The 26,616-nt window shown below is 40.0% G+C and overlaps 1 protein-coding gene across 1 annotated transcript; it reads left to right on the top strand.

The window, feature by feature from the left end:
• Positions 1-20,318: 20,318 nt before the first annotated feature.
• LOC148018234 (uncharacterized) lies at positions 20,319-22,550 on the top strand. Its single transcript, XM_087662076.1, has 2 exons — positions 20,319-20,528; positions 21,690-22,550. Exons 1-2 carry the CDS (start codon positions 20,448-20,450, stop codon positions 22,188-22,190), a joined length of 582 nt encoding a protein of 193 aa, XP_087518202.1. The 5' UTR covers positions 20,319-20,447; the 3' UTR covers positions 22,191-22,550.
• Positions 22,551-26,616: the final 4,066 nt, after the last annotated feature.

Here is a 26,616-nt window from a genome sequence, read left to right as displayed (position 1 = left end):
CCTCCCATGCCAAGAATGATATACCCACCAAATGCAATCCCAGGGACAGTTCCCTACCCCTACTCCCATATGCAAATAGTGCCACAATACAATGCACCTAATCCACATTGGCCACAAATGATAGTGCCTCAAACGATGGTTCAACCATAATAACGGTGGTCTCAAACAGTTTCTCCAACGGCGACTCAACTACAGTGGAATCCTACCCACTAGAATCAACAACCCCAAGTCTCAACAGGAGCTCTGAATCAAAACAAGAATAGAGGACCCTCTGGATCAACCCAACCAATGTATACAGTAATCACAGAAGCTTTCCAAAACCCTACCACAAGTACTCTAGGAGGTGAAAATCTGAAGGATTACATGTCCCATTCAGTTGCAAGTATCTAGAAAGAGCTTATGGATGTGATTATAGAATAGCTACAGATGCTGAAGGTGAATACCGCCAATATATCCACTCCTATGTGAGGTGGGAGACATGTGATGCATTCTAATACATGGTGCAAAAAGTGCCATCGAACGGGACATTTAACCATTGAATGTACTCGAAAACTAACCATTCATAAAGCCTTCTATTCATACTGTTTGAGAAAGAACTATACATAGGATATCTGCTCTCTAAAAGAGATGCACGAAAGAAGAAAGAAAAATGAAGATGCAAGATTCAACTTATTGGACTCCAAAATGACAACATAGGATATTGAACCAAAGCCTAGGGAGTTTGATCCTAATTTCATTCTAAGGAGGTTTCCCTCTCAGAGTTACAGAGAGAAAGATAGTCAGATATTAGAAGTGGTGTTATAGATGTGGAGAAAAGGGTCATATCTCACCAAATTGTCCAAACCCTAGAAGGTCTATGGATTACAAGCCCTTATGCAGTCGGTGCAAAGGAGAAGGCCACACTGCAAAAGATTGTCCAAGTCCAGCCCCTATGAAATCTACTTCTGATACCCAATAGAAGACCCAAGAACCTGCTTTCAATTTGGTGGAATTGGAAGTGGTGGCAATAACACGGGAAAAGAAAGGAGAACCTGTAGTTCCAAAAGAGAACATTCCGTCTACCAAGACTGTGAAGTTCAACCTTCCTCGGGAAAAGCATAACAATGCAGTCCAGAATAAGGAAGTACAGAGCACTACAAAGCCACAGAGAGCCACAGAGACAGTTGCAGAGGCAGGACCAAAGGTCCAGGAGATAGAGGATGCCAAAGTACCTCCTCATGGAGAAGAAGCACAAATGTTGCCACTCCTAGAAGAAAAAGGAAAGATAGAAGTGGACGTGGCCCCATTCCCCAGCCAATTGGAAAAGCCTGTGGATCCTATCAAAGAGTATGATTTGGTCAAAGACCTAGACACTTTTAAACCAAACTTAACATTCCAACAGTTGTTGATGTTGTCTCCTAGTTGTCGAAAGAAATTCAAAAGCATACTTACAAGAAGAAGAGGCCTAAGAATTTTTCCCTCCGTGGTGACCAAGTCCTCAGAACCCGTGAAGGAAGTAGATGTGACTAATACCTTCTTGGATCTGGGAACCCCAGAGATTGGCGTATGGATTGAAGGATGCTTTATTGCAAATGCATTGATTGATGGAGGCTCGTCAGTAAACATAATGTCAGATGTGACAATGAAGGATCTAGGCTTGCAAGGAATGCAACCTACACAGTGGCTTATCACGTTGGCAGACCAAAGCAGAATCAAACAGTTGGGCATTCTCCCATATGTAAAGACAACCTTCCCAAGAAGGAATTATTGGCTAACATAGCTGGTGGTCAAACAAAATTCCTACAAAACCTCATACCCTCTACTATTGGGAAGACCTTGGCTTTTTGAAGCAAGAGCAAGGATGGATTGATTCAAAGGAACCTAACCCTAGGCAGAGGATCCAACAAAGTGGTGTTGAAGTTGTATGGATTGCAAAAAGGCAATGGATCCACGTCCATTGAAGTCGTAATCGACTCCTCCAATGAAGTAACAGATGGTATATCAAGAGACGAAGAGGCTATCAAACAAATCTTTTCCAATAAAATAGAGGCACATTCCCTAACAATGGGCACTATAAGCCAACTACTGAAGGAAGCAAAGTCTTTGTCCATGGGAGAATACCTCCCAAACTAACTTTTGAAATCACCTCTGATAGGGAGATAGAAGCATGGATGTACTGTTCTCCCTATTATATGGCAGTCGCCAAGACAGAGCCAGAGACAGAGACATAAGCAAAGGTAGAGAATATAACAGAGAGCTTGTTCTTCTCTTATAGAGCACCCACAGATGTAGAAACAAAACTTGAAGAGGACAAAGGTGATAATGTAGAAGAAGATTATGAAAGCGAGCTAGAAGGATCTATCCTACTCACAGAAGGCAGAGATGAGGAAAAAGTTCCTAGAGCCTCATAAGTAGAAGATCCCTCTCTAATCGACAAAATAATTATGGTACCTTTTGGACTAATTAATGAATCATGTCATAAGCAAAGCCTCTATATAAAATGGATAAGAAGAATAGGCCTTCCATCAGCATTGGCTCTTGTCGTCCAAAGTTACCCTTCCTTAAAGAAGATGATGATGATGCACCTTGCCAACAACCCCTAGTTCAATAGCTCAAACAGAATGCGGAAGGTTCTTGTTGTATGTGACATTCTTGGATGTATCCTCATAAGATGAATCCTTGAGCCAAGAAGTAACTCATCCCCAATCTAAACTCGAAACCTCAATGATACCCTTTAGGCTTCCCAAAGAGCGAGCTAGGCCTCCATTTAAAGAGGACATTAGTTTCAATGCATCATCAGAAGATGAGACCACTCCCTTGAAGGAGTCTAGAAGTAGTCCATGGAACATTTATCCGCGAAGTGGAAGGTGAAAAGCAATTGACATTTGTGGATGCTAACAGTATTGAACGTCACCTGAAGGTGGGTCTAAATCTTTCACAAGAAGAACTGTTGATCCTACAAGACCTACTAAAGGAGAACTTAGATGTGTTTGCATGGTTGTACAAAGATCTAAAGAGGATTGATCCCACAGTATGACAACACCACATCAACCTAGAGCCTAATGCCAAACCTGTGAGGCAAAGATAGAGGCGTATGAATCCCAATTATTCTACTCTAGTGAAGGACGAATTATTGAAGCTCCTTAAAGCTAATTTTATTTATCCAGTGGCTAACAATGAATGGGTTTCGCCCATTGTGGTTGTACCCAAAAATAATGGAAAAATTAGAATATTTGTGGACTTCCAAAAGCTAAATTCCAAGATGAAGGATCATTTCCCTATCCCTTTTATAGACCAACTATTGGACACAGTGGCAGGCCATGAGCTCTATTCCCTCTTGGATGGATTCAGCGGATACAATCAAGTCCAAATTGTAGAAGATGATCAATCCAAAACAACCTTCACAACCGAATGGGAAACCTATGCTTACAGAGTGATGCCATTTGAGCTCTCTAACGCTCCTGCTACTTTTCAAAGAGTGATGATGGCTGCCTTCCGAAACCATCTACATGATTTCATAGAGATATATCTCGATGACTTCTATGTCTATAGCCTAATCCGTGAGCATTGGGGATACTTAGAGCAGTGTTTTGGCAGATGTCAAGAGTATGGAATTTCTCTCAACCCCAAAAAATGTGTCTTTGGCATCTCATTAGGAGTTCTTCTAGGCCACATTGTCTCTACACAAGGAATAGCAACAGATCCTACTAAGATTGAGAAGATTTCCGCCTTGACAACCCCGACCAACCTTAAGCAATTGAGGGGATTTCTTAGCTATGTGGGCTATTACAGAAGATTCATTGTGCACTTTGCGACAAAGGTAGCCCCTTTGCATAAACTCCTAAGGAAAGATACCGAGTTTACATGGACCACTGATTGTGATGAGGCATTTAACACCTTGAAGCAGTGTTTAATTGAAGCACCCATCCTGCAGCCTCCTGATTGGACGAAGGAGTTCCATGTGCACAACACTGATGCATCACTTGAAGGCCTAGGTGCAATCTAAGTTAGATCAACCAATCTATTATGCAAGTTGAAAAGTAACCGACAGAGAGTGGAGCTACACAGTGACGAAGCATGAGTGTCTAGCAATGGTGTTTGCCTTGAAGAAATTTTGACACTATTTACTATTGACGCATTTCAAATTCTATGTGGACCATGAAGCCATGTCCTTCTTCCTGATGAACAAGGTCAACATGAAGGAAAGAATGATGAGATAGCTCCTTTTGTTTCAAGAGTTTGTCAACTTTAAAGTGGTTACCAAACTCGGTCACTCTCATGTCTTGGTTGATCATCTGTTGCAAATCCCTCAAACTGATGAAAACGAGCAAGATGATCTAGACCTGCCATATGCTTCCTTGTTTCTAGTCAAAACAGTTACTCCATGGTATGTAGACATAGCCAACCTCCTGGCAACCCAAAAACAGTACCTCCCAGGTATCTCAAATCGTGAGAAGAAGAAGCTTCTGTTGGAATCGACCCCCTGCACCCTGTTAGGAGGTGCTCTATACAAGAAAAGCAAGGATGAAGTCTTGCGAATATGTGTTGCAAGAGAAGAGATTGGCATAGTATTGAAAGCATGCCATGACGAGCCTTGTGGTGGACACTTCACAGGAGAAGCGACAGTCAGAAAGGCCTTACTTGCAAGATATTGGTGGCCAACCCTCCACAAGGATGCCTATGATTATTGCAAACGGTGTGATACCTATTAGCGAATAGGAAAGCCTAACAAATCCAGTGCCATGCCCCTGCAACCATTCTTCCCCTGAAGCCATTTGAGAAGTGGAAATTTGATTTTATGGGCCTCATTGATTCACCAACTAGAAGGAAACAGAATAGATACATCTTGGTCTGTACAGACTACATAACCAAGTGGTGTGAAGCTAATTCTCTGAAGCAAGACAATGGTAATAGTGTGTCCTTGTTTCTGAATGAGAACATCATCACTCATTTTGGCAGTCCCCTAGAGCTCATCAGTGAGACCAAGGTACCCACTTCCTTAACAAGATTATGGAAGAGTTGACAGAACTGTACAAGATCCTTCATCGTAAGTCCACACCCTATTATCCCAAAGCCAATGGCCAAGTCGAAGTCACCAATTGCATTCTTATGCTCGTTTCTGACAAGAACGATAGCCTCATATCATCCTGATTAGGATGATCGACTTATAGAGGCCCTCTGTGCGTATAGAACCTCCCATAAGGTGGCTACAAGACAAACTCATTTCTGGTTGGTGTATGGAACAGAAGCCATCTTTCCTGTTGAACTCGAGCTACCCTCTTTGCGCATGGTCATCAAGAAACGTTTGGGAGATGACGAGTCCCTACAACACCGTCACTTGCACTTGGAGTGCCTCGATGAGATCCAAAGAATGGTCCTATAGTGCATGGAAGCCACGCAAACTCGTAGAAAGGTCTATCATGATAGCTTCATCAAGTAGAACGAGTTCAAGAAAGGTGACTTCGTCCTCGCTTATGATTCGTGATTTGCCAAGTTTCTAGGCAAGCTTTAACAATGTTGGATGGGCCCTTATAAGTTACTTGCCGTTAATTCGAATGGCTCAGAGACAATCAATGCTTCGGATGATCCCTTCCTTATTAATGGCTATCATCTTAAGAAGTATTACCCCCCAGGCACCGTCAGTGGCTTTCTCATTCTTTGCACAATGGTCGAGACGGATTTGCCTAATGCTCTTGATAACCCTCTTACTGATCCTAATGATATGGTTTTGTTCTAATAGCCCCTCAAAGCCACCTTCCCCTCCCCCCTGGCTTCCTTTCCATCTGATGTAGCAGAGGTGGCGAGGATGGTTCTGATACATGGCATTCCTGCCATTCTATTCTTCAACAACAATCTAAAAGAAAAAAAAACAATAAGAAAAGAAAAAAAAATAAAAATATATCAGTCATGGGAGAAAAGGACTTCGGTCCTTGTCATGCCGACCTATTCTTCGAGAAAAGGTGGAAACACCCTCGGGAGTAGGGTAAAAGAAAAGAAAAGAAGAAAATAATAATAATAAAATTGTTATGGGAGAAAATGAAGTAATTCTCTATCATAACAGGCCTCGCTCCAAGAAAAGGTGGCACACACCCTTGGATGGGAAGCTGGCTATAGAAAAGGTGGTAACACCTCGCAGTTCAGGATCACCGAATCTCTAGTTGAACTCTTCTGAAAGAAGTTTTCGAGCCACTTCCCTTGGTGCACTAAATCCTGTGACCTCCCCAGTGCTTCTGATTCCTACAATAGACTAAGTTTCCAACATGCAATCCAAGCACTGAACTTGTTGGCTACCTCCCTAGGCATCCCTTTTCATCAACCAATCCACGTTGAGAACATCAACTCGACAAGGCTAACCCTCGTCAACAAAACTTGAGCGTCGTGAGCTTTCATCGTAACCGAATGGGAATGTGAGTATGGGCTGCCCTCTGTATTCATCAATATAGTGTGAGACAATGGGTGGGGTGAGTGACTAGTCCTTGCCCATGTTATTCAAGAGAGAGATGAGATGTGTGAATGGATAGTTGCACGCACGGGATGGGTCTCTCAATGCACAATGCACAAAATTGTTCATGTGCACAGCTCTATAAGGCTCCCTAGCCTTTCTTATTGCACCGTATGTCGGCACATGGCAGGATGCACAGTGCACCATCAATTGCGCACAAGGCATACACCCTCTACACAAGCAAAAGTGAGGATAACATCAATGGGTTTCAGGAATGGGCTGCCCTCCTGTATCTATCAACAAAGCGTGATTGGAATATTTTTCTAGAATGAAATGCTAGAAACCAATTTTTAAAAATTCAAAAACTAAAATTTTTCTTTTAATATATTTAAAAATGAAAAAATTAATTAAATCCATAAAAATAAAAAATTAATTCCAACCAAACCATTGAAAAAAATTTGAATCCCTTTTTTTATGCTAGTGAATGATAAATTGATATTCAATTCCTAAATTCATCACTTAATGATTTTTGTTCATTGAAAATCATTTTCAAATGGCAAAATGCTTTTTAAAAAAACCACACATGATTTATCCCTTAGGCCAAATTTTCTTTTTCCATTTTCCTTTCTTTTCTATTTTTCTATTCTCCCCTGTGGTGTTAGTATTGGTTTCTTTTGTATTTGACAGAAGGTTGACTATTTCCTAGTCGCCTTGTTGTTATCATCTGTGGATCTTTCTATTTCTTGGTATTGATTGGACAACAAATTTTTGCGTATCAGACCTTGCAAGTGCCTACATACTGCTAGGTTTTTCTTCTTTTTCCCTCTCTCACATGCACTCTAACACACATATAAATTGTAATTTAAAAAATCATCCAACCATTGCACCCACAAAATTAACACAATGCACTATCCTAAATTTGTAATTAAAATGAACCCAACCATTATTTATAAAAGGAACCCCCACCGTTGCACACTTTAGCACAATAACCCACCTAGTTTCTAAAATCCATTCACATTGCACACGCACATGCGCTATTCAAACGCAATTAACCTTTGTAATTAAAAATGAAACCCCCAAAAGTCACACATGCATGTGCTTTGCGACAAAGATCATGTAATTTTTAAAAATGAATTGCATTAGTAGAGACCCCCATCTAGTCAAAGTCAAAATGAGTGGGAATGGGCTACGCAAACGACTCACATTGCATTAACAGATTAATTTAATAATAAACCGAGCTTAATTGATCATTTTAAAAAAATGAATTCGATAGCGATCACCTACTCACTTCACCACACCTTAGGTATATGACAATGTTTACGGGGATTGGGGATTTCTTAATCAAAGATGTTGGTCGTATTGGTCTGAGTTTATTTTGATGGTCCGAATTCATGATTTTGTTTTGAATCTAGTTAATGTTTGGGATCCGATGTGCTTGACTTTTTGTTCTTTTGGAATGCTTGATTATGGGGTTTCCGGATGCCTGACTATTAACATCGCATGAAGCTTTCGGTCACATGAGTTCGTAGGTCATGTTGAATTTTTTCCATAGGATGTGGATTGCTTGGGGAGGTCTGGTCCAGCTAGTCTTGTTTGTCTTCTATTCTTTGTCTTGATTTTTTTCTTAGTGGTGGTTTGTTTGGGTTTTGCACGAATTTTCCCATTCTTGATTGTGTGTGTGGATATCCTATGTAGTCTGAATGGCATCTTCCTCTACTCCCCTAATTGTGATCCAACATGTGCCATTACCAGTGCATGACTATTCCCTTCTCTTGGAAGTGGATTGTATTCACTGTGCTGGTCTCCGTTCCTTTGTAGTGCTTAAGTTTCCGCTAGTGGATAACAAGCTTTGCTACTCTTTCTTGGCGTCATACAAAAAACACTCTGGTTTGGTCTACAACCAATGCTTCTGCCTTTCCACTGCCAATATCAATAAAGCATTATGTCTGCCCCTTTCTACTTCCTTTGTACCTAGTGGTAATCAATTATTGACCATTGAGGAGATCGTTTCACTTCTTCAAAAGGAGACATCTACCCCTTTGGTGTCTAGCAAAATTATTACTAGTTCTGGGGTTTCTTTTGCTCATATCTCCTCTCTGGTGTGGAAGCAACTCTGCCAATTCCTACAAGACAGATTCATGTCCAGAAATCCTGCTTCCAAATGTTTATCCAAGGAGCTTTTTACCGTGTCTATTCAGATCCTTGAGGGAGCCAAGTTTAATTGTGCTCCATTCATGTTGGCCACGATGAATCAACATTTTTAGAGAGTCAGAAAGGTCAAGGTAGTAATGTTTCTTATGGTGTCTTCCTTTATAAGATTATTACCTTTGCCCCTCCTCCTGGTAGTGTGCCAGTGGCTAATCCTGCTCCTCTTCCGAAGCAACCTCCACCTTTTGTTCCATCTCCTCCTCCATTACAACAGAACTCAGACATGGAGGATGGGCCCCCTCCTAGGTTCTTTCGAACTAAACATAGACATATCACAGGGTTGTCTAGTCCCTCTTCAACTTCAGTTGCCAATCCTCCTATGCAAGACACTACCCCTCTTGTTTCTAGCAATTCCCTCCCTTCATTCCTATCTTGTCCTAATTTATTTGTTGCCCAAAGGGATGGACATTTGGATCATCAAATTCCCTCCCCTTTTTTGACGATGTTGGCTAGGTCTTTGATTTCCCAATTGATTTCTAGTGTCCAATATACATTGGAGACTTCCTTTACTTCATGTCTTCAGTCTATCTACATGGAAGTTTATAATTCATTGCAAGACAAAGTTGACTCCCTGACTAATCAGTTGAACAAAGCTTTGTAGGACTTGGCATATGAAAAAGCTACCCTTAGTGATATTCATAAACAGATGACTGATGCCACTGCTTTGATGGATTCCCAGCAAACCCAAATCAAAGAGTTACAAAATAAAGTAGCTACTTTGGAAGCTGCGAATGTGGCTTTAACTCAAGAAAAGAATGCAACTATTGAGGGCATGATAGAGTTAGCTCGTAAGTTGGGAACTTGTGAGGGTGAATTGCAACATTCCCAAGACACTGCTAAATCACAGAAGAAGCTTATTGAAGAGCTTAACCAACAAATTGTTGTTCTCTCTATTCCTCCTCCAGCTTTGGTAGTTTCTTCTACCTTATCTTCTACAAAGAAGCTTGATCAATTGCAACAAAAGGCTAAGCTGTGTGATGGGTTTTCTAATAAGGTAGAATGCCTTTAGCAACGAATGAACTATGTGCAAGATGATTTATGCTGAATTGGTGTCACCTCCCCCTCTTTCTGGATTAAGTACAATAAGTAGAGGTTTGCCCTATATATTTCTTTAAGCAATGTGGATTTGGAACCTCCAGAGGATGGGTGGTCAACTCCATGGAGTGTAGATTTATTGAGAGCTATCTTTGATAGATTCGTGGATGAGTTAGTTTCACATGAAACCCAGTTATTATCTTTTATGTATATCACATGACATCTACAAATTCGTGATGAGGAGGATCTAAATGTTTATGTGGGGGATGTGATTTTGCAAGCAGTCATTTATGTTCATTCAATGGAGCTCTTATTAGCGAAAAGCTTGAAGACTTATCATCAACAAACGTATTGGTGTAGAGGACATGCTTGGCATCTACCTTTGGAGGATGATGCTTTAGAACCTCATTGTTTTCCCTTTTCCAAGCCCTTAATTTTCATTGTTCTATTTATCAGTTGGATCCTACTAATCTTCTTTCCTATTCTCTCATGTCTTATCGTTTTCCTTTATATGTTTCCTTTCTTTCTTCTAGTCCAGACACTATTTCTCTTTTATCCTTTACTCCTGCTAGATTCCTTCATATTCCTATTTTTACTATATGTCCTTTTATTGCTGATCCTATATCATCTCCTACCCCTCCTATAGTTCCTCCTATTCCTTCTATTTTCTCAATAGAATCCCTTCAAACGTTTTTTATGAATTCTCTGTCTTTTCCATCTTCCTTATCCCTTCACTTACCTTCATTTTATGATTTGTCTTGTCCACCTTTGCAATGTTCCCCTCGCATTCCATTACCATCTCCATCGGATTCTATTAACCTTCCTCCCCAATCAGTGTTGGATACACCTGGATATGACAGTGATATTCTTCGTCAAAGGCAATGAACATTGCATGATTCTTTGATAGGACCAGTGTTTAACTGGCCTCTTATTCCAAGGTCCTGGGAGACGTCTGCTACATGTTCGACTTCTTATCTTCATTTTGATCAAGTGCATGTTTAATCTGAGGATACTTATGTACGCCTTGCTACTCACTTTTATTGGTGTGTTGCTTTCATGCATTAGCAGTCTCATCTAAATACTCAAAAGAGTAACCCGCCACTGATCATAAAACCCAATGTGGATGTGATTGTTGCTCAAATGGATGTCCTGTATTACTTTGCACAGGCTTTCTACCAGGTTACTTATTTTGCTGGAAAGGATGTGTTGTTTACAGTTCCTACAGAATGTACCTCAATATTTTGTAGATGAGAGTAAAGCTCTTGAGCGTCTCAAGCTTAGCATGCAATTTATAAAGAAATATATTTGTCCTAATTCAAAGTGAATTATTTTCCTTGTTGTATCCTCTTTTCTTAATGGACAAACTTTTTCTTTATTCTCCATTTTTTAGGGGCATGTGCCATTCATTCTACCTAATATTGTGTTTGTGTGAGTTTTGTGTATGTTCTGTGATGTATGTGGTGTGGTGTATTATCCTCTTATATGGAGTTGAAGATGAAGATGGATTTGATTGAGAAGCTTATGGATGGTGGTTCGTGATTCTATTTGATTGAAGGATGAAAGCAACCTTTTATATCCTCTATGAATTTGTTATAATTTATTGTTGTTTATAAGATCTATTAATGGATAAAGATGTTTTCATTTCATTGTATTCTTTATTAGATACACGTGATAATTTGGGGTCATGGTTGGGTGGATTATTGATGAAGATACTGAAGAAAATCAAGTTGATCTCTTTTAATGAGCTTGTATTCCCTTTTTCTTAGGTCATGAGGGCGCTCCCTTATTAAGTGTGGGGATATGTTGAATGCTGAATTAACTTGATTTTCTGGTTGCTTTTTGTTATTTTTAAGGACTAAATGTTTGATTTTTGATGGATTTTGAGTAATAATTTGTTATTTTGGAAATGTTTGAGAATATTTTGGATGAGATTGATTATGTTTTGGAAGCTCGTGATGATTTTCAGTAGAAATATGAGGCTCTGTAATGTTTTGATAGGTTCTGATTGGTTCTAATAGCTTCTGTTTAGCTTCTGTTTTATTCTATTTTTCTTCTATATGAAGCGTGGATTAATGATTGATGAAGGTTGAGATTGTTTAAAAGCTCATTTAATGGTTTTTGATAGTTTGGAATGATTTTAGTATGAGTTATGTGGTTTTGGTGTTTTCTATCGATCTTCTGTAAAACCTTCTGTTGAGCTTTTGTAGAGCCTAGGTTCCTGTTCTGTTCTATTCTGTAAGCTTCTATAAGTGTTTTGTGGAATGTACGTGTGACTTTGGGAAATATTTCTAGCCTTGGAAAGAGGTGAATGTAAGTTCAAAAGAGCTCAAGAAAGTGGAAGAAGTAGCTGCTAATGAAGACTCAAGAGAAAACTGGAGTGAAGTGATAGTAGTGAGCTATGAGGAGTCACTATACTGGCTTTGGTGACCTTTCATATCAGACACATCTTTTGGAAGGGATATCCACGACCAAAGAATGAGTATTATGAGTGATTATTGAGTATTGTAGTGAGGACATAATGTACTGTTGATTTTGAGAGAGAGAGAGAGAGAGAGAGAGAGAGAGAGAGAGAGAGAGAGAGAGAGAGTGTGTGTGTGTGTGTGTGTGTGTGTGTGTATGAAATAGCCAATTCTATGCAAAACAGTGTATCTACCTATGAGAGATTGTGAGAGAAAGCTGTGAAAATTTTGAAGATGAATCATATGTGATCTTATTTCCATTCAAAGTGGTGTTTCTTTTGTGTTCTCTTTGTTGGTTGATGAACTCTATGAAGAATATGAAGAGAATGATGAATTTTGTTGAAGTTAAAACCGTGGGAGAATTATTCTATGAAACCGAGTCAAGATTTTTTGCTCGTAGTGTTCTTTTCCTTATTGTGGTTCTCTAAAGAATGAAACAAAAGCTTGTTGATGTAACAAGATATATTTTCTTGCAGTATAAACCCCTTCTCCTTGGTGTTCCTTTTGGGGCGCCACGCTATTGCCCCATTCCCTTATAGTGTCAAAAGCATGCCAAACTTGCATTAAACCAATCCGGTTCCAAATTAGCCAACCTAAACCAATAAATCCTTGTTGTGAAGCTTCATAGAGAGTTTTTTTCAGCCTAATAATATCAAAATTTAATCTCTTATATTAGTAGAATAAGATTACCCCAAAACAATCCACATAAAACGTGTACTCATGACAACAAAAAGCCATAACCTCTTCCAGATTGAAAGTAGATCAGTGAATTCTTGTAAAAATTACACGGCGTAGCGAACATAATTTGAGAAAGAGATAAAGAGTACACAATAGATAAGAGGAGAATAAAAAAATTCTTTAGCTCCAAACAACTGATACAAAGATGGCTCTATCCACCCGTGCGCTTCCACTATGAAGCTTAGATGGCAATCTAGACAGAAGATAGGTGAAGAGCTTTATTCTAGCTAGAACAACTCCAGCTTTCATTTTTTTGAGAACATGCTCAAAACACCAACAGTAAAATTGATATATGGTCTGGTGTTACACAAGTAGACCAGGTTGCCGACCAACCTCTTGTACCTCCCAATGTCTGCTATAGTGCTGATGCATCCTCAATGGATAACTTTGCATTCACCTCCATAGGTGTAGCTATCTCCTTGCGCTTGGTCATGCCAAATGCCTTCAATAGTGTAGCAAGCCCAAGTCTTTCATTTCATTGGCTAGGGCCCCTGATAACTCCCTTACCCTACAACTTGATGCAATGTGCCTCGAGTTGCTACTACCACCTTAACTACTCCATCTAACCCAAAGATTAGACCCACAACGATCACCTTTTTGCCATCCGATCACATAGACCTCATCTGGCATACAAGTCAGGACTCAACCAATATCCGAGCTCACATATGGCTTCTCCTCATAATGGAGGCCTTACAACTTTGAGCACCATAGATCATTGGTAGCACCTTATGAGGGTGGGACATTGAGCATATCTAACATCCCCCCTCAATGTCCACCCACAGATGAACTATCTCCTCGGCCCAATGCCAAGTCTCTGAAGATAACTTGAAGCAGATCTTGCATAAGTGCTTTGGTGAAGATATCTGCTCTATTCTCCTCTGTTGGACAATAGAACAGTTCCACTATCCCATCCTCAATCAAATCATACACATAGTGATATCAGGTCTCTATATGTTTAGTGCGTGCATGAAACATTTGATTTTTGGCAATGGCGATGCAACTCTGACTGTCACATCTCAGCACAATTGGTTCTTCATCCTGCACTCCCATATGCCATAGGATCCTTCTCAACCATACTACTTCACATGCAGCAAAACAAGCTGCCTTGTACTTTGCTTCGGTAGAAGACAATGCCATTGTTGGTTGCTTCTTACTAATCCAAGAGAAAATTCATGAACCCAAAGAGAAACAAAAACTAGAAACTAACTTCCTAGAATCATTGTTGTCTCTCCTGCCCAATCTGAGTCACAATTCTCCACAAAAGAAGTTCGAGAGAACCGTATGTGATACCATAGTCAAGAGTTTCTTTCAAGTATCTGAGCACTCGCATCCCAGCTTTCCAATGATTCTCATGAGGTTTGTTGGATAACATGCTCAAAACACCAACACCGAAATTGATATCTGGTCTAGTGTTACAAAAGTAGATCCAACCTCTTGTACCTCCCAATGTCTACTAGTGTAAATGTATCCTAAATGGATAACTTTGCATTCACCTCCATAGGTGTAGCTATCTCCTTGCACTCGGTCATGCCAAATGCCTTCAAGATCTCCTATGCATACTTCTTCTGAGAGATGAAGATCTTTCTTGGCTCTTGCTAGACTTCAATCCCCAAACAATAGTGCACCAAGCCCAAGTCTGTCATTTCAAACTCAAAACTCAAAGACTTTTGAGTTTGGTTGATCATATCTTCATAGTCACCTATAATAAGAAGGTCATCCACATATAGGACAATTACTACAGACTTTTCACCATCCCTGTAAACATACAAGTTAGCATCAGAGGCACATCTTTTGAAGTTTAAGCTTGAAAAGAACTTGTCTATCCATCGTTGGTACCATGCTCTAGGGGGCTTGTTTCAGCCTATACAATGCCTTCTTTAGCTTACACACTTTGTTGTCAGAATAGGGGGCCTCAAACCCTGGTGGTTGAGCCATGTACACCTCCTCCTTGAGGTCACCATTTAAGAACGATGACTTAACATCCATTTGGTAAACTGGCCACTGCTTGTGGGTGGCCACTGCAAGTACTATGTGAATAGTGGTTATTCAGGCATTTGGGGCAAACGACTCTTGAAAATCAAACCCTTCAACCTGTGAAAATCCCTAGGCAACCAGTCTAACTTTGTACTTTTCTAAGGTACCATCAGCCTTGTACTTTACCTTGTAGATCCACTTGGTGCCAATAACCTTCCACTTTGCTGGCCATTCCACTAGCTCCCAAGTATCATTCTTCATTATGATGTCATACTCGGCATGCATAGTTGCCTTCCATGCTGGATCCACAAGTGCTTCTTCTAAGTCAATTGGCTCCTTTACTTCTCTCACAATCTTAGCCATCAAGGCCATATTGACTATGTGAGCAGAAGCCCTCCTTTGCTCCTCTATTCTCTGAGACCTCCTTAGTTTGTATGCCTTTTCCTATGAACAGATGTAGGCATAGGATTATTGTGGTCATAGAGCTGCTTCACCCAACACAGCAATGGCTTTTCCGATGGGGTGATGTCACGTTGGTGAACTTTTTCCTCAGCATCTAAAGATGATGCTTCCTCTTTCTTAAGGATAGGGACAACTCTCAGGACATGTTCATAATGGACTACTTCTTCGCTTGATGATAAAGTGGAAGAAACTTGCCTTCTCCTTCTCCACTATATGCAGCTCCTCCTTGAACATCACATCATGGCTTGCGATGATCTTCTTTGCCTCTTGGTCATATAATTTGTAAGCCTTCTGCTCATCACTATAACCCAAGAAGATATATTTTTTGCTTTTTGGTTTTGATGTGTCTTCTCATTTGGAACATGTGCATAACATTCATATCCAAAAATTCTAAAATGTGAGATAGATAGTGTTTTGCTAGTGTAAGCCTCATGAGGTGTTTTTTCCTTGAGAGCCTTTGTGTAGCTTTGATTTAGAATGTAGACTGTAGTATTAACAGCTTCAACCCAAAAATGGTTAGGCAACCCCTTGCCCTTTAGTATGCATCTTGCCATCTCCACAATGGTGCAATTCCTGCATTCCACAACACCGTTTTGCTGAGGTGTGTGAGGCATCTTCAATTGACACTTGATCCCTTTTCTCTTGCAAAAGTCTTCAAACTCCTTTGAGTTGAACACACCACCACCATCTATTCTAAATTTCTTCACACTTTTCCTTGTTTCATTCTCAACAAGTTTTAGCCATTCTTTAAAATTACCAAAAGCTTGAGCCTTATCATGAAGGAAGTACACCCACATCTTTCTACTGCAGTCATCGGCAATCAACATAAAATAAGAAGATCCCTCCTAGGCTTGTATAGGCATCTTACCGCACAGGTCAGCATGCACTAACTCTAGAGGAGCATGTGCTCTATTCTTGCTTTCCTTTGGAAATGCCTTTCTCTATTGCTTACCCATCATACAAGCTTCATATGGTTCCTTCAATTCAGTCACTACAGGTAGGTGAGCAACCATACCTTGCTTGTGCATCTCCTTCAACACTGCAAATCCCATGTGTCCAAACCTTTCATGCAAAAGCTTACTTGTGCCCAATCAAGCGATGGTTGTAAGAGCACTTAGCTCATACAGGTTGCTCCTTCTTTCTCCTTTGCCAACAACTTTGCCAGCACTATCGAGAATTTTTGCTCTTGTCTTCTTGAACCTCACTTCATGACCAAGATCAGTTATGGCAGCAATTGATAACAGATTTCTCCTAATTTCAAGAACATACAACACATTTGAAAGCTTTTTGACTTCACCATTTATAGCAATAAAAGAAATAATACTTGTGCATGCAGCATGGCATTTTGCATCATTTCCAACCATCACAGTGATGGATTCTTGTAGAGGCTGCATAGAACTGTATAGACCTTTCTTGGTGGTCATGTGATAGGAGACCCTACTATCCAACACCCATGAGTCAGTGGTAGATTCTTCTTGTGCCAAGGAGCACAGTTCCTCAATGATCGCCATGAATAACTCCAACTCTGCTTTGGCCATATTGGCTGTCTCTTTCCCTTTACTTTCAAGGATACCATTCTTTTCATCTACCTTCTTGACACGACAATTTGCGATTGCATGCCCTTTCTTCTTGCAATAGAAGCACTCTCCTTGAAACTTCTTCTTACCACCCTTCTTCTTTTCGCCACCATCATTTTTGCGATTGCATGTCCTTTCAAGGGTATCATTCTTTTCATCTACCATGTCCTTTCAAGGGTACCATTCTTTTGCGATTGCATGTCCTTTCAAGGGTACCATTCTTTTCATCTATCTTCTTGACACGACAATTTGCGATTACATGTCCTTTCTTCTTGCAATAGAAGCCCTCTCCTTGAAACTTCTTCTTACCACCATTTTTCTTTTTGTCACCGTCATTTTTGGTGGAGGAACCACCTTTGCCTTCTGCATTGGTAGAGAATGCAGCATCTCCATTGTTGGTTCCTCCTCGAGCTTTCAGCCCTCAACTCCTTCTCCATCAATAATGCACAAAACTTCTCAAAAGTCAAAGCTTGAGGTCTCACATGAGTATTAAGGGCAGTTACTAGTCCATTAAACTTTTGTGGACAAATCCGAAGACACCTCCGAGCTAGCTCCTCGCTAGTCTTTTGTATCCTAGTACCAGCCATCTGGTCGAGTGATGAATGCTTTAGCCATCTCTCCTTCAGCAAACTTCTCCACTGCTAGTTGATTCTCCAAGTTTTGAATCCTTGTTTGGTTTCGTATTTCATACTGACTGCTCAATATATTTCAAGCCTCTGATGCTTTGGTTGTATGCTGGCTGATTTTTCGCAGACAGAAGAGCAGAAGGCCAAGATGGCCAAGATTCCCTATGCATCTGCAGTGGGCAGTCTTATATATGCCATGATAGCCACTCGTCTAGATATTGCATTTGCAGTTGGTGTTATGGCACACTATATGGCTACACCTGGCAAGAAGCATTGGGATGCTGTGAAGGGTATCATGAGGTACCTGAAGGGCACTGCAGATATGTGCATATGCTATGGCAGCCGGGATACAGGAGTCGTGGGGTACACTAACTCTGATTATGCAGGACATGCAGATAGTAGAAAGTCCACTTCCGCCTATGTATTCACCTATGTTGGAGGTGTTGTTTCTTGGATGTCCAGGGTGCAGAAATGCACGGCCCTTTCTACTACAGACGCTGAGTATGTTGCAGCCACTAAGGCTTGCAAGGAGGCCATTTGGTTGGGTCGTTTAGTTGCTAACCTTGGTATTGATGCTATCCCTACAGTATATTCGGATTCTATGAGTGGTATTCAGTTAGCCAAGAATTCGGTCTTCCATACGAAGACAAAACACATTGAGGTGAGGTATCACTTCATATGTGGGGTCGTTGAGGACAAGTCTGTTGATCTTGTCAAGATCTCAACTGACCAGAATCCCGCAGTTCTACTCAGGAAAAGCCTCTCTACAGAGTGCTTTGCCTTCCTCAGGAGGTTGATGGGCGTGGGATGAGATAACGTCTCTCCTCATCTTGTTGTACATGTGTATATATTGTACTGTCTTTTGTCTTTTTCTTTTCACTCCTCACTAGGGCAGATTCACCTTTAAGTGGAAGATTGTTGGGGGTAAAGGCGCCTCTACCTAGCCGCCCGTGTATTACTACACTGACAGTCACCGCCACTGCACACTGCAGGTGTCAAGATTGTGGGAGAGAAGGAAGGATTCTCACTTGTAGCTTTCTTGCTTGCACAATGGGGGAATACACACAAAGGTGGAGGCTGAAAACAGTTTTCCTCTTCTTAGTTGTGTAAGCCAAAAAAACTCTAGTACATAGAAATAGAAGAACCCTATATATGGGTCTCAAACCAAATTCAACTAACTAAGGTGGCATACTAATTGAGCCACTAACTAAGGTCACTTCATAGGAAGTCCTTGGACAAGAGGAGTTGAGGGTGCCGGGGGGCTTTGGCTGATAAACACTTAAGACTCCTAGGAACAGCCTAGACTTTTATGTGAGTCATGATAGATTTCCTGAGGCCTTGACACTAGTTAGGGGCGAAAATCTTGGATAGATAATGGCCTTCACGCTGTTCTTTCATATGGGCAGAAGGTGAACACTTATACAATAAATTCTATTAAATAAAAAACTTATATTTCAAAGGGTTTGTTTTCATTGTTTGTGTGTTGTGATTTATAAATTACATAAACGAACATTGTGATTTAAAGGATTAAATAAGGAAGTTGATTTTACGTCTACAACTTAAATGTATTAGGTAAGTAGATAACTAAAACTACCCAATTGAGGGAAGCGAGATGGCATGATCCCTGATAGATGCACCCTAAGGTAGGGTGGTCTCGGTAAGCTGAGAGCTTCTCACAAATTTGTTACGATAGAATATAGAGAAACTTAGCCCTTGAATCAACTAGGACCCTTGACTTTGTATCGTTTCAGGGGAACAGAGTGAGACTTTATTTTATGGATAGAGGGGTTGGTGTTTTCATACTCCCTCTCGTTTCTCACTCTCCTTGAACCAAGTGCGATACGAGTCGACGCAATCTAGCACAAGCAGTTGTTCAAAGAGTGATGTTAGTTAATTCCAAATAGGAGACCTTAACTTGCTTAGAAACCAAAATTCAAGTCGATTCTTGTGGGGACAGCCAAGACCTTCCATCGTAAAGTGGACTTGAGAGAATCTAGGTAGCAAACCCCGTGTTATCCGGAAGAGTATCGAGCAGCGCTGCCTAGAAAATTATCTCGATGGACCACTAAATTGTCCCGCCAAGGACGTTTCAAGCACGCACGTTACAAACAAACATATTATTTTTTACTTTTTTACAAAATATGTCATTTTGGTGTGTAAAGACTTTGTGCTTGTGTCTGTGTTTGGTTTCGAAAATTGCAATGCATACTCTTTGGGCAGGGGTTGGGCATTTGTCATTTGGTGTGTAACCAACCTCAATACAGTGAGATAACTCCTCAATCCAATTACTCACCTTCAAGTGAAGGAGGAGTGTAAGTAGAGTGCAATTGCTAAACATAGAGAGCTCATTGCAAAAAGAGCTAGAACACTGTTCTTCACCAAAGCCATATCCATCGTATACTTTGAATATATCTTTTACTTAAGAAACCTTGCGTGAATCTTAAGCATGCTTTGTTAAGCTCCATGTGCTTGAAATATATGTGTGCTCTAGGGTTATGGAAGATATATTTGAGAAATGTCTAATGTTTTATATGCTCAATAACCATGAAAAAAATATAAATTGTGTTGCTTACATAAAAAAAATATTACTTTGTAATCTTAACATCCATAAATAGAGGTACATAGATTTTGCTATAATGCATAAAGAAAGAGAGAGAAAAAGAGGGATGTTCACACAGTCAACATCTCATAGGTGAATGCATTTTGGCATGTAGGCAAACATATGTTGCCTAGTGACATGCTTGACATTTCATACATTAGATATGCGATTTGTTCGGGGTTAAACATTAAGATTCTTTGGGGTTACGGAAGGATATATTTTCTGAAGGCTTTTAGGGTTTATGGGGTGTTTTTATCAGGACGCCTGAAGCTTACAGAGGAAGAAGAAAATTGCAGGGGGGAGGAGGACGGGAAGGGGGGAGAAAAGAAGAAGAACAAGAAGGAGGCGATGAAGTCTCCGGCGACGTTGCGCAATGCGTCTCGCTTCCTCTGTCAACAGGGCAGGGCAAGGGCCTTCAGTGCTTTGTCTGTAAGTATCTCCTTGTCTTTCTTTGCGCAGCAACCAGAATGAAAGCCTCTGTCGTCATATGTGCGCACACTGTCGTTGACGGAATATGGAAATGGACCGAATGATTCGTGTCGCTGTACTATTAGGCTTCTTCGGTATTGTATACAAGCTTCTGAAGATGACCTGACAGCGTCCGCAAAGTTTTCCCCCTTTCGTTAGGGTCTCAAGCATCCGGTTAAACTGATAGGGTTTCGACTTCTGAATGAAATCTCATCCCTCAAGCTGGAAAAACAAAATGCATTCTGTCGATTGGTTTCTTTGCTTTAACCCATAGATTCGAAATGAATTGGGAGCGGAGGGATGGATCGATCGGGTTTGTGATTTTGGGTAATATCGATGCGCTTGACCGACAGTTTTGTTGCAAGACCTTTTTGTCGCTCATGGACACAGACTGAAAGGTCCAATTCCTGGACGAAGCTGGTTGTTGCTCACCCTCTTGAAGAGGTCTCTGCACAATATGCTTATTTTGGGATGAAATCTGATTCCTCTTCTGCGTATACCCCCGGCCAACCCCAAAAAAGGATAAAAAACAATTCGTTTGACTCATAGTTTTTTGCAAAACAGTCTTGTCGCACATAGGCGCAGATTGAAAGGTCCAATTCTTGGATGAAGCTGATTTTGTGCTCAGCCTCTTGGATAGGCCTCTGCTTATGTTTGCAGCTTATGCATAATGAACACCCTGCTTTTGCTTTGAAGCTGTCGGGTATTAAGGATAGAATTGAGACGGAAATGGCTCACATTCAATGTATGAACACAATATACACGGTAATGTATTTATATTATATTATTGGTCCTCATAGGTACTTTTGCAAGGTTTCTGCTTTTTAGTATGAGTGTTGTAATTATTTCCTGTACGAAGTTGGGTATTAAGGCTAGAATCTTGCAAGGTTTCTACTTTTTAGTGTAATGGTTGTGACTATACCAGTGAGCGTGAAGTGAGGGTTCTTAAAGGAGCATCTTTTCTTTCAAAGAAATTTGGGACTTGATGAGCCTCTTCCCGAGTCCAGATTTTGCATATGTCTTCAAAGGAACTGTATGTTCTTCAGATGTTCTTAGGAGAGAAATCGATATCTTAATAGGATTCTTTCATCTTACTGACATCTTGTGTATTGTGCATTGAAGGGAAAGGCAGGACAAAATGCAGCAGGTAGGAGTCTCTTGTATGTGGATCAAGGCATGATGACTGAGTCAGTGTCTGGTTCCCGATCGTATTTTCCATCTCAGAAACGATTTATCAGAAGAGAGCCTATTTCCCAAGCTCAACGTCAAGCAGAAATGGAGGAAGAGGCGAGGCGAGTGGACTTAGACCCAGCTAAGTGCTTAAAGAAAGGCGATCCAGGTACCATGCAAGGCATTATCAAGGATGTGATGCCTGTGGGCTACTTTGTGACACTACCCAATGGCAGAGAAGGATATCTACCAGCAACTGACTTGGGCATAACAGGTGGTGTGGTTCTTTTAGAGCGGCTGATGAAAGTTGGGCAGGAGATCACTGTGCGGATTGATTGCCGAGGAGGTGGTGGCCGTGAGATTCTAAGCATGAAACGGCCAGAGTGTGTTCCAGTAATCAATGACAGGTTTGGTTTAGCTAATTTGTCAAGAAACTACAAGTCCTCAAATTGAAAGCAAAGCTGCATAAACTCTTATGACAGTTGTTAACCTCCCAGAAGGATATTAGAAAGCTCGTACGAGCTTGAAGTGGGGTCTGGTTTTGCCGTAAGCATGCCTTTCAGGTGTTGGACAAGTTTTATTGAATATCTGGACTTAGGTGATGGCATAGTGCATGAACTTTGGTCGTAGGACTTGTAAAGCTGCCCTTCCGGGATGTAAAGTATTGGGAGTTTAAGTGTCCCTGGCATTAGCATTTGGTAGAATGCTGTCACTGCCTAGTGTTTGCATTGCTATCATTATTCACGTGAATCTTGATCTGTCATGGTTGAACAAGTATATTCCAAGCCAAACTGTTCAGGTTCTTCTGTCCAATTGAGGTGTTAAAACTGTGATATGAGCCATCTTTGAGTTAACTGGTGCAAAGAAATTTCTCTGCTGTGGTGTTGGAGCCTAATATGCATTTCATGTAAGAGCTGTTTTCATGTACCTGATCTGGCAGCTTGGTATGCAATTAGCTTAGTGGCTATGACAAATCTGTGTATTATCCTGACCAGACACAAAATGCCAGTGTGACTTTTGTCAAGAATGTCTACAGAATGTGGACCTTGATGGTGAACTGGCATTTTATTTGTGTGAAGTCACCAATGCCTTCTGACAGCCATTCACTCTCTTCTGCTAAAGTCATCTTCTGAGGTTCCTGGGGGATAGGATTTTCATTGTGGGTAGACATGTTCAGGGACAAGCTTTAAATGTAGAATGCTTTCTTGTATTTCATGAATAACTGCTTTTGAGAGTTTCTGGTTCTAGATCCACAATCACCGAATGTTACCCACTGTCGTCATTATAGGGTCAGCTCTGTATAAGGTATCAACTGAGATATTGATATATGGAACCAAGGCATGAGTTTATGATTTTAGAACAATTCGCCACTGCTAGTGCTAGGTAGCCATGTAGGTGAAATTACTGGTGATTTCATATATGTTGTCATTGCAACACTCGGGTCTAAGCCAATTGGTCATCTAGGCAGAAACATATGATATTTATGAACATGTTGTTTAGAAAGGCACGTTGACTGCACAATCCACTAGTAAACTATAATGGCATCATGGCTTTAGAAGTCTGTATGTTTATGCGCTCAAGATCTTTTACTGAGTGAAGATCATGTTATGGGCTTGAATGATTTACTTCCAAGTTTTCTATTTATGCTATTTGTGGAGCTTGTATTGTGATGGGGTTAGTACTATATAACATAATCCTCCTCGAAGTCTTTATGTTGAATGCAATCGGCTAATATTCATAATGGCATCTCCTTTTAGAAGTTTCTCTATTCGCATTCCCAATTATGGAGTTTTGGCAATGCAACAAAACAAAAGCAAAAAGACACTAGTAATGTTTAATTCTACTTGAATTTGGTAATGAATATACCACAGCAGCTTTGTTTCTTATAATCCATATATGCCAACATGCCCCATCATTGAGCGTACGTAAAGCTTTTGAACTCTTTTGTAGTTGTTATATTCCGACACACCCCATCATTGAGCATATGTAAAACTTGAATTTTTTATTTAAGTGTGTTGAAGGCATTTTGAATTAAAAAAGTCAATGATACTAATAACTTGGTAGTATAACTGCAAGATCTCCACTCCAAAAAAGATCAAGCTAATGTGTCATAATGAAGTCTACATGTGCTACAGTCTCCACCTAAATTGTTTTGATGCTTTGGATGGAAGCGCGACATGTATGGGTTAGGCAAGTCACTTGTCCAAAATGGCTAAATGACCATTTTAGTTGTGTTTGAAGGTAGTATATTAATTCCAATAGGTAGTAGATATGAAGAGTACATGCTAGATGCAGATGGGATAGAGATAGCCAAGCACATTGCGTTGGGCAATTTGACCTTATTCATGTAATGAAGAGGCCTTTTAAATTGTTGATAATGTTGCAAAGACCTACCAAGATTGCATTTCCAACAATTTAAGGGACGATTTAAAAAAATCGTAAGAATGAGAATCGATAAGATAATTCTAACTTATCCATCCTTAAGCATATAATTTCCAATTGTCAAATCTCTTTGGTTCTTCCTAAAAATTCATCCAACTTGCTTAAGATTATTCTTGAAAATTTATTCGATTTGCTTAAGAACGAATTAGAAACCAATTAGGGTAGCTAAGAGCCTTAAAAATTGTTCCTTAGGTATGGCTATTCCATTCCACCCCTTCTTTTGAGCGTCCTATCATTTTTTGCAATTGCTTGAAGTAAGGAAAAATATACTTAGAATATTCATATAGTTCCATGTTTTAGCCAATTGCATGAGGAAGAAAAAATGTATCATAAACAAAGGTTTTTCCCTAATTGTGCATGTGTAAACCTTCACAATGTTGTGGCAACTATAAATAAGTGGAATGTAGCTAAGGCAAATGGTAAAGGACTCGAAAAGGAAAACCTTCACCAACATAATTGTAGGTTTATGCCTTCATGGACCTAACATTGAAAACTGGTTAATGATTCTATCCATCCTTTCAAACCCTATGAAACTCCCCCTCTCTCTCTCTCTCTCTCTCTCTCTCTCAAGCTATGGAGTTGAAAGAAGGAAAACATGATAAGAAATTGGAAGCTCACAAAGTTTGCATAGACCAGATTGAGCCATTCCATTTATTTTTTACTTTTTATACATAAAGTTACATTTGAGGTGTGGGGGTGGGGAGTAGAGATGGAAGGGGGGTTCCCTCAACCCTTTCTCTCTTATCTTTCCCATTACAAGGCCTATAGCCTTTGTGGCTTTTGCACATGATTTAGCTCTATATCATACTATTGTTTCGGGATTCACATACTTACTACATGCTTAGATAGGCTATATGTGACTTTTGATTTATCCATGGGACAATTGATTTACCTACAAGTTTATATAATTCTCATAGGATTGATCATGACACTCTTAACTTTTGCATTGAATATTAGTTATAGGCTACATGATTCTTTAAACAATTGAAAGAGTTTATGGAATATGGAATTAATTGTAGAGCTCTATATTTAGTAGCACTAGGGATTAAAATATATCTTAAGCTTATTCTTATATTTTTTTGGCTCTCACTTTTATTTCTCTATGCAGTGTTAGCATTTCAAGTTTCACCTAGTATCTTTGGTAGTTATTATTTTTAGCAGTGTATTTTTGGTAGCTTTTGTAATTGTTTATCAATTTTCCCCTTCTAGATGAGTGTAAGTCCCTTAGTACCTTCTATCAAATGTAGACATAAATATAGTAGGTGGCTCCTTTGGTTTGGTCTTTGTTGTGGGTTGTAATTGTAGTAAGGGTATTGTGATGGTAGAGGAATAGGAAATGTTTTCAATGTTGAGGAAAGGGAATTATGAAGAAGATTGTAAGAAGATGAGAGCTTTGATAAACAAATTTTGGGGTTCTATCCAATAAGTGTTGATGTGAATTTCTCCATGGTGACTTAAACCACCTTGTGAGGTTGTAGTTGGTGAATGAGAAATTTTCTCATTATGAAGTGCCTTTTTCCACCTTGCTATTTGTGGGTTTATTCCTTTGGCAATGGGTTAGCTGAATAGAGTGATAGGAGAAGGAACATGCAAGTGACTTAGGGACTCATATTTGACACTAGTTAAGAAAGAGCTTCCTAGGCATGTTTGGCCTTTGATGTACCCTATGAGAGTATCCACAAGTTTAGAGAAAGGAGATTAGAGGATTAGAGACAAAGTTGATTTGTTGAGGCCACCAAGTATCTCTAACTCAAGGGCCTTTAAGTGTAGTCTAATAAACATGCATGTACTTTTTCTTTATTTTATTTCTCTTCCTTTATTTTTGAAACTACCATGCTGCTAGAGTGTAACAATGTGGAAGAAAATGCATGGCTTGAGAGAGAGTGAAATGAAGAAGAAAGAGAGAGAAGGACAGTAACTCTAAAGAAGATGAACGCTAAATGCTAAAATCTATAGTGGAATATGCACAAGAGAGAGTGTCAAAGGTATCACTCTCATATGACCTCATTGACTCTCACAAACTAAATATACACAAAGAGAGTGTGTAAGGTATCACTCTCATATGACCTCATTGACTCTCACAAATTGAATGTACACGATGACAGTCATAACAATCTCTAAATAGGCAAGGGTCCTAGCTAGGTCATATTGCTAAAGTCAGGGTCAACCTATTACACTTGTTGTATGACTTGGTCCAACCTACCTGATTGGCTTCTTGACTTGTTTTATGACTTGGTCCAACCTACCTGATTGGCTTCTTGACTACCTATCCAACTACTCTTCTTGGGGCTACCCGAATAGCCCACATGCCTATGTATCTTGCCTGTTCACATGCCCACTAAAGTCAGGGTCAACCTATTACACTTGTTGTATGACTTGGTCCAACCTACCTGATTGGCTTCTTGACTACCTATCCAACTACTCTTCTTGGGGCTAC

The sequence above is a fragment of the Lygodium microphyllum genome, chromosome 21, assembly GCF_053477565.2.
Source record: "Lygodium microphyllum isolate KBCC chromosome 21, Lygodium_microphyllum_v1.1.10, whole genome shotgun sequence".
NCBI lineage: Eukaryota > Viridiplantae > Streptophyta > Polypodiopsida > Schizaeales > Lygodiaceae > Lygodium > Lygodium microphyllum.
The sequence above is the reverse complement of the archived record's forward strand: the minus strand, read 5'-3'. Positions and strand labels throughout refer to the sequence as shown.

What these genes read in the sequence shown, in the direction of transcription:
- LOC148018234 (XM_087662076.1), top strand. Translation starts at nt 20,448, where the DNA reads ATGAAGTCTCCGGCGACGTTGCGCAATGCGTCTCGCTTCCTCTGTCAA. An exon ending in GGGCCTTCAGTGCTTTGTCT is followed by an intron (nt 20,529 to 21,689) that starts GTAAGTATCTCC and finishes TGTGCATTGAAG; the next exon opens with GGAAAGGCAGGACAAAATGC.